Source organism: Narcine bancroftii, chromosome 1 (assembly GCF_036971445.1).
Source record: "Narcine bancroftii isolate sNarBan1 chromosome 1, sNarBan1.hap1, whole genome shotgun sequence".
NCBI lineage: Eukaryota > Metazoa > Chordata > Chondrichthyes > Torpediniformes > Narcinidae > Narcine > Narcine bancroftii.
In genome coordinates, this window is record NC_091469.1 from 442432741 (window position 1) to 442445088 (window position 12348).

General features: G+C 39.5%; 1 protein-coding gene across 9 annotated transcripts in view; it reads left to right on the plus strand.

Annotated features, from left to right (window-relative positions):
* The window catches only part of pard3aa (par-3 family cell polarity regulator alpha, a), a 912377-nt gene that overhangs the window by 394570 nt on the left and 505459 nt on the right, over nucleotides 1–12348 (plus strand). For all 9 annotated transcript variants that reach the window (XM_069914429.1, XM_069914431.1, XM_069914432.1 and 6 more), the window contains exon 3: nucleotides 558–741. In XM_069914429.1, the coding sequence (XP_069770530.1) occupies nucleotides 558–741 (184 nt within the window). The remainder of the gene's footprint in view (nucleotides 1–557; nucleotides 742–12348) is intronic.

The window sequence follows — 12348 nt, forward strand, 5'->3', positions numbered from 1 at the left end:
CCTTATGACTTGCTGAATATTTCATTTCAGGTTTTCAGCAAAATGTTGATTTTCATTGAGTTTGAGGCTGAAATTCTTGGCATCTATTTGCTTTGCAAACAAAAGTCTACTGAAAAGTTTCAGGAGAATGCCTGAAGAACTTCGTAGTTGGTCAAAACTGAAATAATTGCATCTTTTTTTTTAGCATACGAGGATTTATCACTGAATTTACTGAACTAGCAAATTACACGTACAGTATTAAAAAAATCCAGTTTGATTTCATCTTTAAAATTGGATCCATTACTGGCATAATTATTCATTCCAATAATGGAAAAGTTGCAACACAAATGATCCACAATGATTAATTACCTTGATATTCAATCAACTTTTTGAATGAACAGTAATTATGATATTAATTATACAGCACTTGTGCTATAATTGTTACTTGCTACAATGAAGTAGAGAACCCAAAATAGTCTGTTTTTGGGAATCTTCTGAGAAAAATAGTCTGGTGGCAACAAGTGCTTCAAAATGAACCAATATTCTGAATTTTAACTGTTTATTATTCATCTCCGCAGCTTGTTGCCATCTTTGAAGAGCAGGAACCGCACCATGGTACCGGAGATGGTACTAGCGCCAGTTCAACTGGCGCTCAAAGTCCTGACATGTTCAACAGTGACGCTGCACCCAACACCTTGACTGCGTTTCAACCCTATCAAGTGTCAAGTGAGATCGAAGTCACACCATCCGTTCTCCGAGCAAGTAAGCCTTTTTGTATATTGGTGCAAGCATATTTTGTGTATTACTTTGAGGCAAGGTTTTTGCCACTTTTGTTAACCTGTATTTGTTTCACAAGGCCTTGAAAATGATTTTTTTGGGGTTTTGCACATTTCCATTTTGTTCTTTGTTGTGCATGACTTCCTGTCATGCTCCTTTCACCTCTGATATTTCCAAGCAGAGATAATAAAGGAATGTTGGAGTAGGTCAGAGTTACAGAATTGTGCAAATGGAAAATGAGCCCATGCTGAACACCATGCCTATCGATAGGAATCTCACTGGTTAGCATTAATCTGGTATCCCTCTATGCCTTGATTATTCAAGTACCCATCCAGATACCTCTTAAATATTGTTCGTTTCAACCTTAACACTTCCTCTGGCTGCTTCTTCCACATTTGAATTACTCCTTGTATGAAATAATTTACCACTCAAATCAAGTTCAAGTTTCTTGTCACATATGTCAAGGTGCACTGAGTAAGTAAACAGTCCAGCGAGTCAATCCATATAGAGTGGAGCTGTTAAAGGATGCAGAGTTACAGGGAGACACCACTTAGAACAGAGCCAAGGTAAGGTTTGTTCAGGAGCCTGATAACTGTGAAATAAGCTATCCCTGAATCTGTTGATGAGTGATATTACATTTATGAATCTTCTTTTCATGCGAGCAAGATGAAGAGAGTGTAGGCATGATGGGACGAGTTTTTAAAAATATATTTTTAATATGCTTTTCCAAGGAAATGCAAAAAAAATTGATGGAGTCAATGGAAAGGAGAGGGATTTGTGTGACAGTCTGAGCTATGTTCACAATTCTCTGCAGTTCCTTGCTTTCTTGGGCAGAGCAGTTCCTGTACCATTGCAGTGATGCAGCTGATAGGATACTCTCAATGTTGCATATGTGCAAGGTGTTCAGGGATGAAAATGGCATGTTGAATTTCTTCTGGTATTATGAAAGTCGAGGTGCTGGTGTACTTTCTATTCTGGCCACCTGAAAGAGCCTATTGAGAGAGAGGTTGCTGTCCTGGCACCATGCCACTTCTCTCTCTATCTCCCTTCAGAGATTAGACTTATTGATGCAAAAAGTGGATAGGGCTGGAGAGGGGAAAACGTGGCTGATAGTGGGATCACACTGAAATTGGCAATGTTAGAGGATAATATCTTGGACGCGGCATCTCGAAACTAAAGTCCTGAGGTTACTGGATAATCAGTTTTAATTTAATTCAGCTGTTTTTCAAGTGATTTTCTTGTTTTTTGATGAAAATTTGTATTTAATTTTCAAGCAATTGGTTTAATTGTTATATATCTGTGTTCATTTAAAAAAAATTGTCAGTTCATTAGTTATTTTGAAGTACATTTGCATCACTTTTAAATGTAACCCTTCTCTATATTCTCTTTTGCAAACACTAGCCATTTTTGTTCCCCAATTCACCTGGCAGAAATTGTATCGTAATTGCAGAGATGATAAAAACTGATGCACTGTTACTGAGAATAATTAGGGAAGCACTGGTTATTCTGATGATAAATATTTCAGTTTTGTCCCTGATTGTATGGAATTCTTAATGGTGCTGAGATAATAATGTGATCCAAGTTTGCCTTCTTTTCATCACAAGGGCAAAACAAATCAGCTTAAATGCTGCTTCTGAATCTGTGGGCTACAAGGGCTTGCTGAGCAACTACTTTGATAAAGTGCAAAAAGGTTTGCTGCATATTGAATATCAGGTACAATTCAATTTCCTTGAGAAGAACCAGGATCTTGTGAAACTAGAGTGGAGAAATCGTGTCGAACTTTGTACTGTACCAGGATTCATTTGCAATTTAAATAAAATTCTTCTGTAATTAGAGCAGGAATGTTAAAAATTTCTCAGCATTCCTTGAAACTTGCTGTGTACATTTCTGCACATAGAGATCTCATCATCTTCACAGCTTGTTATAGAGTGATACAGTTACATTCAAAATTCATTCACCACAAATGCTGAGAGAATTCCATTGCCTTGATTTTGGAAAGCTTTTTCTTCGCTGTCCAAGGAAAAATTGCAAAACAAATGATGGGAGGCAGTTCCAATCCGTTCAGTGGCACATTATATCAGTGACATTTCACTAGATTAACAAATAACTTTCATTTTCTAACCATTATCAGCCAAGTGTCTTAAGTTTATGAGATGCAGAGAAATATTCCAAAAGGTTGTGTGGGTAGTATCAATCTGAAACCAAACCATCAAAAATGATGTTGGGTTTCACGACATGGACAAAAAGCTTCTTGTGGAGGGTAGAGGGTGCTGACATTCAGAGAAGTGATTCCAAAGCTTGGTGCCTGGAAAGATGGATTGAATTGATACCTCAGGAATAGAAAGCCTGGTGGGTAATTTTTTCAATTAATAATTCTCTTCGTCCATTAATAAAGGTCAACTAGATGTTCAAAAATATGTTGAAGAGAATGATCATGCTGAAGTTGAGTTCAATGTCGGTGTCAATGTGGAACCTGATAGGATTTCAATCATGAATTGCTCAGCTAAGACCAAGGATAAATCCAAAGGTAAAGATGCCGAAATGGAAAATAGTCGTTCTCTTACTCTTTTTGTTGAGCATAATTAAACTTGGGCACTGGTTGCTTTGCCCAGCTAGCAATGTGAGGAGAGCTCTGATATGTTTGTATTTGTGACAGACTACAGACAAGTCAAGAAGGGCGGGAATTGATTGTTTACCACTGTTTCAAGCTGTAGTATGTCAGATGTGGTGAGGCATAATCCAAAATATGGGAAATTATGGGAATGATCCTGGTATTATGGGGAAGATATCATGGACAGAAGATTGGCTGACTGGCAGGAGGCCAGAAGTTGGGATTAAAGGGCCTTTTCTGGTTGGCTGCTTGTGACCCGTGAAGTTGCACGTGTCAAAGATATGAATGAATGATGAGATAACTTTGTGGCCAAGTTTGCAGAAGATACAAATATAAGAGGATGGCTGATAGTGTTAAGGAAGCACTGAGTCTGCAGAAGGACAGATTAGAAGATTAGGCAATGAAATGGCAGATGGAGTACAGTGGAGAGAGGGGCATAATCATGGTGGTAGAAATAAAGGCACAGACTATTTTCCAAGCATGCAATGAGTTCAGAAATAGGAGGTGCAGAATCTTGTGCAAGACTCCCTAAATGTTAACTTGTATGTAGTCAGTGGTAAGGAAGGCAAATAAAATGCTAGCCTTCATTTAGAGGGGGATGGAATATAAAAGCAGGGATGTGATGTTGAGGCTTTATAAGGCATTGGTCGGATCACACAGAATATCGTGACCAGTTTTGGGATCCATATCTAAGGCATTGGAGAGGGTCCAGAAGAGGTTCACAACAATGAGTGAAAGAGTTTTCATAAGAGGAGCATTTGAAGGGTCTAGGAATGTAATCGCAAGAGTTTAGAAGAATGGGGGGGGGGAGGAGAAACTGATCGAACACTGAAAGGACAGGAGTGGAGAACATGTATCCAATGGTGGGGAGTCTGGGACCAGAGGGCATAGCCTCAGAATACAAAACTGTCCCTTCAGAACAGAGATGAAGAGGAATTTTTTTCCCCCCTAGAGGGTGGAGAATTTATGGAATTCGATGCTCCAGGCAGCTGTGGAGGCCAAGCACTGGGATATTTAAGGTGGAGGTAAATGGATTCTTGACTTGGAAGGGAATCAAGGGTTGAGGGAGATGGCAGGAGAATGGGGTCAAAGAGGATAGTAAATGAGCCAAGATGGAATGGCAGGGCTGTCTTGATGGACTGAATGTCCTCATTATATTCTTGTGTCTATATGGTCTAATTAAAAGATTGAATGCATGGTACTTTTGGACGGAGAGCAAAGGGATTTTGGAGGTGATGATTGGGAAATGAGATCAAGAGTGGATTTTTTTAAATTGTAGATTGATATTGGGAAATATGACAGAACACTGGATAGTACATAAGAAGTGGTTTTCATTAATTGTTCCTGATCCATACCCAATTCCTTGTTTGCATTCCAACCCCTGGTATCAAGTAATATTAAGGTCATATATCCTCTGTTCTCTGAGAAAAATGAGATAATTGGACTGGAATTTGCGCAGTTCAGGCATGGAAGAGAAATGGCAGCCAATTAATTAGCACTGCATAATACCTTTTTGGCATTGGCCTCGTGTGTGTCACTGGCAGAAGGAGGAAAATGATCTTTTGAGATAAAATCTCACATCGTTTTTCATTAGAAGATCACATTTATTAAAATCTGGTGTTAGTTACGATGCATATAAATGAAGATTCAGGGGTTCATATCATTTCCGTTTCATATCATGAAGACCATGCAAAGCTGTGAAGAAAATTTCCAGGGAGAGAGAAATGAATCAATCAACTTTTAGTTTTGACTTCAGGCACTCCTATGCGATTAACACATTTGATTGCATCAAGTTGTGTTGTAAACTTGTATTCAGCACATGTTCACCAAGAACTTGAATTGAAATGGACTCCAATTGATTTTTTTTTCTGTGACAGTGTAGATTTGATCTTATATTTCCAAAGATCCAGTTAATTTGTTGGTAGTGAAAGTTTCATGACTCCTGGGCAAATGGCAGGGTGGGTAGCAACCAATATAATAAAGTCAAGCACAATCTTCCAATTGCAAAAATGAGGCATGCAATTTTTAAAAGCACTACAGTCAATGTGGTCAAGAAACATGTAAACAAGCAGTTCAACTGTTCAATAACATCAGTTTGAATTGAATTAACAGTACAAACCTAAAACGGTTGGATAGGTATATTGGAAATCAGAAAAATTAGTAGAAGGGAAATGGACTTCGATATATTTTGAAGAGAGAAAAAAAAGTACACTAAAAGGAAAAGAAGAAAACAGATTAGTTGACTAGAATGTGCTGAGAGTAAAAAGCAAAGGACGAATGTGGGATTTACCTAATCAATGGTTGGTAGCCAATATGGCTTTGGTGGGCTGCGTGACCTATTTCCACGCTCTATTTCTCTTCAACTATTAGACACTGGTCATGGTGCCCATATTTTTAAATGAGTATGATAGATGCAAAAAGACTGAGTTAATAAAAGTTCCACCAAACTAACAGATCAAATTTAAAGAATCAGAATCTGAATTTATTGTCATGTGCATGTTACAAAATTTGTTGTTTTGCAGCAGCTTCACAATGAAAACATTTCTATTAAAAAACCACATTGAAAATAAATTAAATTATGCAAGAAAAGACAGAGTGAGGGAGTGTGTCTGTTTCATTGTTCATTCAGGAATCTAAGAAGCTGTCCTTGTGCCATTGTGGGTCCTGTGACTTTTCCCAATCGTAGTGGTGGTAGGGGTTCTTGAGGAGAGAGGCTTTATTTTATTTTAATTTAATTTAATTAAATCCTGTTCATGAGTTTGTCCATGAGGAAATGAATGTGAATGATCTGTCTTCAGATAACATTTAAAACTGCACAATAAACGAAAAAGTAAAAAGTGCAAGTGTTTTGTTTCAATGTATGAAAATGCAAGTTTCAAGTGCTTAGCAGAGTTGTCATGCATGTCCAGCATTTATAATCAATTTAGTTCATCGGATTTATTGAATAGACATTCTTTTATTGACATCAGAATACTCCAAAGCACAAATAAACGTATTGTTGTAAGTAGAGGTGAACACGGCAGCCAATTTGCACACAGCAGGGTCTCACACACAAATTAAATAAGTTGGCAGTTAAAATGGTTTCAGTTCTATTAGCAGGAGGATAGATGATATTGGACAGATTAGAAGAAAATCTTAATTGACAGCTGAATGTACATGTTTGCTGAATTGATATGATTGAAAAAGACCTTCAATTTTGAAACTCTAGAGCAGAGAAAAGGAAATTGAATTGAAAAGTCATGATAGGAATTGATGGCAGGGTGAGAATATAGGGTTTTATTCTTCCTGATAATTTGGTAGAGGAAGTTGTGCTTCATTTCATTTGATAAGCAAGGGGGCCAGAATGGTTCCTGTGAGATGAAGATTGACTCAAGGAATGTATGGAATGTGCGACAGACTTCAGGCCATTTTCACCAAGAGATGGATGGGAATTGTGGTGACAAAGAAGACTCCAAAAGATAGATCCTTGGGGAATGGAGATGAAAATTCACCATCAAAAAAACTTGAGTTATCATTAGGCAAAACAAAATGAGGCACCCTCTGAGTGCTAAACATTTGAGAAAAGGTTGAAAGATGTCAAGGAGTGCAGAAAAGATTGCTGTTGGATAGGATACCAAGTTACAGTTAGAAGAACATAAGAAATAGGAGTGGGAATAGACCATCCAGCTCGTCGAGCCTTCACCATTTAAGATCATGGCTGATCTGTGAATTAGCTCCACTTACCTGATTTTCCCATGTCACATTTAATTATCCAATAATGCAAAACTTTCACTTTGTCTTAAATGTATTTAGTGAGTCGGCCTCTAAAGCATCCTTTGGCACGTTTACCAATTCACTGCAGTTTGTGAAAAGCGGTTTCTCATCAACTCTCCTGAGAATCTTGAGGCTATGTCCTATATTTCTAGTTAATATCTATCAGTGAAAGCAACATTCCTGCCTCTGTCTTATCTATCCCTTTCATAATTTTACATGTTTCGATAGAATTCCTTCTCATTCTATGAAAACAGTCTCAGGTATTTCGATCTCTTGTTGGCTAACTCCTCATCTCTGGAATCAACCTGGTTAACATCCTCTGCGCTTCCTTCAAAGCCTTACTCAAGTAAGGATACCAGAACTGCACACAATAGTCCAGGTACAGTCTCACCAGTACCCTGTACAATTTCAGCAGTTTGTCTTTGGTCTTTGATTCTTGCAATGAAGGCCAGCATTCCATTTGGCTTCTCGATAACCTATTGCACCTGAAAACTGCCCTTTTGTGATTCAGGTACAAGTACAGGAAGACAATCCTTTATCCAGACATCTAAAATCCGGAAAGCTCCAAAATCCGGCAAGTGGGGACCGGCGGTCAGGGGAGGCGGCCATGCGGCAGAGAGACCGGCGGTCAGGGGAGATGGTTGGGGTAGACTGCCGGGCAGCCGAGGGACTGGTGGTTGGGGGAGACAGCGAGGGACCAGTGGTCGGGGAAGATGGCTGAGGAACTGCGGTCGGGGGTGTGGTCGGGCGGCCGAGGGACCACGGTTGGGGGAGGCGGCCGAGGGACCGTGGTTGGGGGAGGTGGAGGTGGCCGAGGGATCGCGGTTGGGGGAGGTGGCTGAGGGATCGCGGTTGGGGGAGGTGGCTGAGGGATCGCGGTTGGGGGAGGCGGCTGAGGGATCGCGGTTGGGGGAGACGTCTGGGTGGCGAGGGGCCGGCGGTCGGGGGAGATGGCTGGGCGACTGGAAAGGTGTGGAGGTGGATATTCGGGTGGGCTTTCCGAAATCCGGAAAAATCTGAAATTCAGAACACACTGTCCCCCAAGGTTTCCGGATAAAGGATCGTGTACCTGTATTCCCAAGTCTCTCTGCACAACAGCATGTTCCACAATTACCATTTAAATAATAATCTGATCCATTTTTCCTTACAAAGTGGGTTGTCTCACATTTAATAATTTTTCTATCTGCCTGATCTTTTCCCACTCACTTAACCTATCTACATCTCCCTGCAGACTCTCTGCACAATTTGATTTTCCATGTTATACATGGTGCTATTGCCTTGTGTGCTGTTCACGAAAATGATCATAGATGCATTCTCTGAACTCCTTCTCAAGACTGATGACCAACTTGATTTGGCCAATCTATGTGTGAATTGGTACCTCATGACAACTGTTTCATTCTTACATGCATCAGATGTTTATTGCTGTGCAACTGTAATGTTGTTTGGTGGCTGCTCCCACCAGTGATTTTTCTACTTCCTAACCCCTTTCTATTCCTAATCTTGACCCAGGTGGTTTAAACATTCTGCTCCTCTGCCTTAAGAACAGCCAACAACTTTGTCTCCACAACCGCCTGTGGCATCAGATCCCACAGATTCACCACCCCCTGGCAAAAGAAAATTCTCCACATCTCTATTCTAAGTGGATGGCCTTCAATCCTGAATTTGTGCCTACTTGTCTGACCATGGGAAACGTCTACTCTGCCTGTGCCTTTCAACATTCGAAATATGTCAATGGGATTCTCCTAAATTCCAACGAATACTGGCCAAGACCCATCAAACATTCCTCATGTGATAACCCTTTCATTCCTCAAACCTTTCTTATGAACCTCCTCTGTCAGTCTTAGATGAGGAGACCAAAATTGCTCACGATTCTCTAAGTGAGGTTCCACCGATGCCTTATCAAGCTTCAGCATCACACCCCTGCTCTTATATTTTATTCCTCTTGAAATGAATGCCAGCTTTACATTTGCCTTCTTCACCACTGACTCAACCTTCACATCTTGCACGAGGACTCCCAAGTCTCTTTGCTCCTCCGAATTTTGGATTTTCTCCCATCTAAATAATAGCTCTCCCTTTATTCCTTCTACCAATGTATGGACACTTTCCAACATTGTATTTCATTTGCCACTTCTCTGCCATTCTCCCAAACTGTCTAGGTCCTTTTGTAGCCTCCCTTTTTCCTCAACACTACTTGCTCTTGCGCCTATCTTCGTATTATCTATAAACAGCCACAAAGCAATTCATTCCATAATCTAAATCAATATACAACATAAAAATAAGCCCTAACACTGACCCCTGTGGAAGACCACTAGTAACTGTCAACCAACCAGAATATGATCTCTTTCTGACTCTCTGCTTCCTGCCAATCAGCCAATGCTCAACCCACGCTGGTGTGTTTCCTGTTATATTATTGGCTTTTATCTTGTTAAGTAGTCCCATGTGCTGCATCTTGTCAAATACCTTCTGGAAATCCAAATACATGACATCCACTGCCTCCTTATCTAGCCTTGACATTTCAAAGAATTCCAAGAAAGATTTATCCTTAACGAAAATATTGCCTCTTGTTATCACCAGGATCTCACGTTTAACAGCTCAACCCCTACCCCTTTAACTTCCTGGCTATTCTTTCTCCTTCCAAATACCTGATAGCCTTGGATATTTAATTCCAAATCTTCTCCACCCTATAACCATGTTCATCTAATGGCCACTAAATCATACCGCTTTGTACTGATTTGTGCCACAAGTTCATTAGCCTTGTTTTGAATATTACATGCATTCATATCAAGTGCCCTTGTACTGTTTTTAAAGAAAAGTTTTAGTCATCTGGATATGGAACCTTTAACAAATCAGTTGTCACTCACACTATACATTTGAGAAGCTCTTGAATGGGTGTAAAACTTTTTATGGATTTCCTGGACTGTGAACAGTCTTGCACTTTTTCCTTTTTTCTTCTTTATCCCCCGCTTCTTTGAATCATTCCTTTATTTTTAATTTTAATTTAGCCATACAGCATGTTAATAGGCCCTTTCGGCCCATGAGCCCATGCCACCCAGTTGACCACCCAGTTTTTGAATGGTAGGAGGAAACCAGAGCACCCAGAGGAAACCCAGGCAGGCACAGGGAGAACGTACATACTCATTACAGACTGTGTCCTGCTAACTGCGATGCTTTGATTCCATTTGTTTCTTTCAAAATTAAGTGAATGAGGAAAATATCCTGCCACTGGTGTCACCTTGCCAAAAATCACAACGTATGGATGCTTGTATCAAGCAGCTGGAAATGTGGATACAGAAAGTGGTCATTGAATCTTGGAACCCATTATACAAACATGGGTGGTATTAATGTCACTTCTATCCTATTGTATACACTATTTGTTTTGGCATTAATAGAAACAAAGTAGCATAATTACCAAAATACACAAGAATGCCTCATGTTGACACAACCTCTGTGCTTGGAAACTGTTGGAATACAGTTAAAATTACCATGCTGAAATCAGTGGATCAGTAGATATGTCATACTGTATGACCTTCCCGATATCATTCTGTATTTTTCAGGAGGTTAGTTCTCAGTGTACTCTTGAAAACATTCACATCAGTTATTCAAATGTGCCAAATGTTATATTAAATAAACAAAGTCCAAGTATTATCATTGATGCAAAGCTTAAACTGCTAATGTATTTATCCTCAATCACATTCATGAATGCCGAAGAGGCTTTCTCAAGTCATACGTCTCCAAGAAAGTCGAGAGATGCTGTCACTATTGCATTAAAAACACCCCGAAACGCCGATGAACTCAGCCGTTCTTTTCAGTATCTATAGGAGACCAAGTGTGCTTCTTCCTATGTTGCTTAGTTTGTGATCTCAGCTTTCAACTTGCGGAGTGAAAATGCAATGCTTTCTGCAAACTAGTTGGTCACAAAGTAAGTGATGGTAGAACTGGAGTTTTTCACGTGGAACTGTGAAGAGAAGTAAATATAAAGTGGCAAAAATATTAACCCTGAATCTCAGTGTCTATTTAAGTATATTCTTCCAAATGTCACTCTCCATCTCGCTAATATCCAGACCGATAACTGTACCCATCCTCTCTTCACTGAAGTGTGCTTTTCCCATTGATGGACAGCAATATACTTAATCACATTTAAGAATCCCCATAAAATTACCATTCTTCCTATCTGATTGTGCTATCTTGCTTGATTTGTGCTGAATTTAATTTGCCAATTCATCAAGTTTATGTCCTTTAAACTGGTGGTTTTTTCCCCCTCAATATTGGTATTGCATACAAATTTCAAACCTTTTCTTTGATCCCAAAATCTGAATGTTAATCAGCACTGATGCTTGTGGAACACAACAATCCACCTCCTTACTCCCACTTTCTGATTTTTCTCTCGAATACCAGTGATTTTTTTCCCCCCAACTTCTCTTCCTCTTAAGTTGCTTGATATTTGAGGCTCTATGTAGATGCTGGTTTTTGTACCTCTTCCAGAAATATTTATACATCTCTGTTGTTCTTCTTTGTGAAGAAGAACTCTCATTGAGTTTTCATTTACTGTCTTACTATTTGAAATTGATGCATCCCAATATTATAATCCATTGTTTAATGTTCACCATTTTGCAAATGCTTTACTTTTCCTCTGTGCCTGATTATTGATCTCATAGGAGACAGATTAAATAAAACTAACCAGAATGAGTTATTGGTAGACACATTGTGCAATGTACATATGCAACAAAATTCTTACTGAACAGTGATGAAAAAACTGTAATAGTAAAGTTAATTGAATGAAAAGAGACAAATACATAAGATAAATTATAAATATTCATAATAATCCCGGTGCAAATGTGACTTGCAATGCTGCAGGCAGTCCTTTTGTGCTGTTGGAACAGTCCCTGATTAGTACAACGAGGAGAGGTTCATGTTTGACAGCCGTTTGAAAGAAACTGTTCTTGAAACTAGAGGAAATGGTTTTAATGTTTCTGTGCCTTCTGCCCAAAGGTAATAGGGAGAAGAATTTGTGACCAGACCAATTGGGGTCTTTTATGATGTTGGCTGTCTACTTGAGTCAACATCTCCTGTAAATGCTGGCAATGGATGGGAGGTCCGAACCTGTGATGGACCTGGCTATATTTGCTCCTTTTTTAAAATCATTCCAACTGTATCATGACACAATCCTCACCTTTATCCACTCGTCCATCTTTGTGTATCTGAGAAGCATGCTTTCCCAGTTGAGCAAG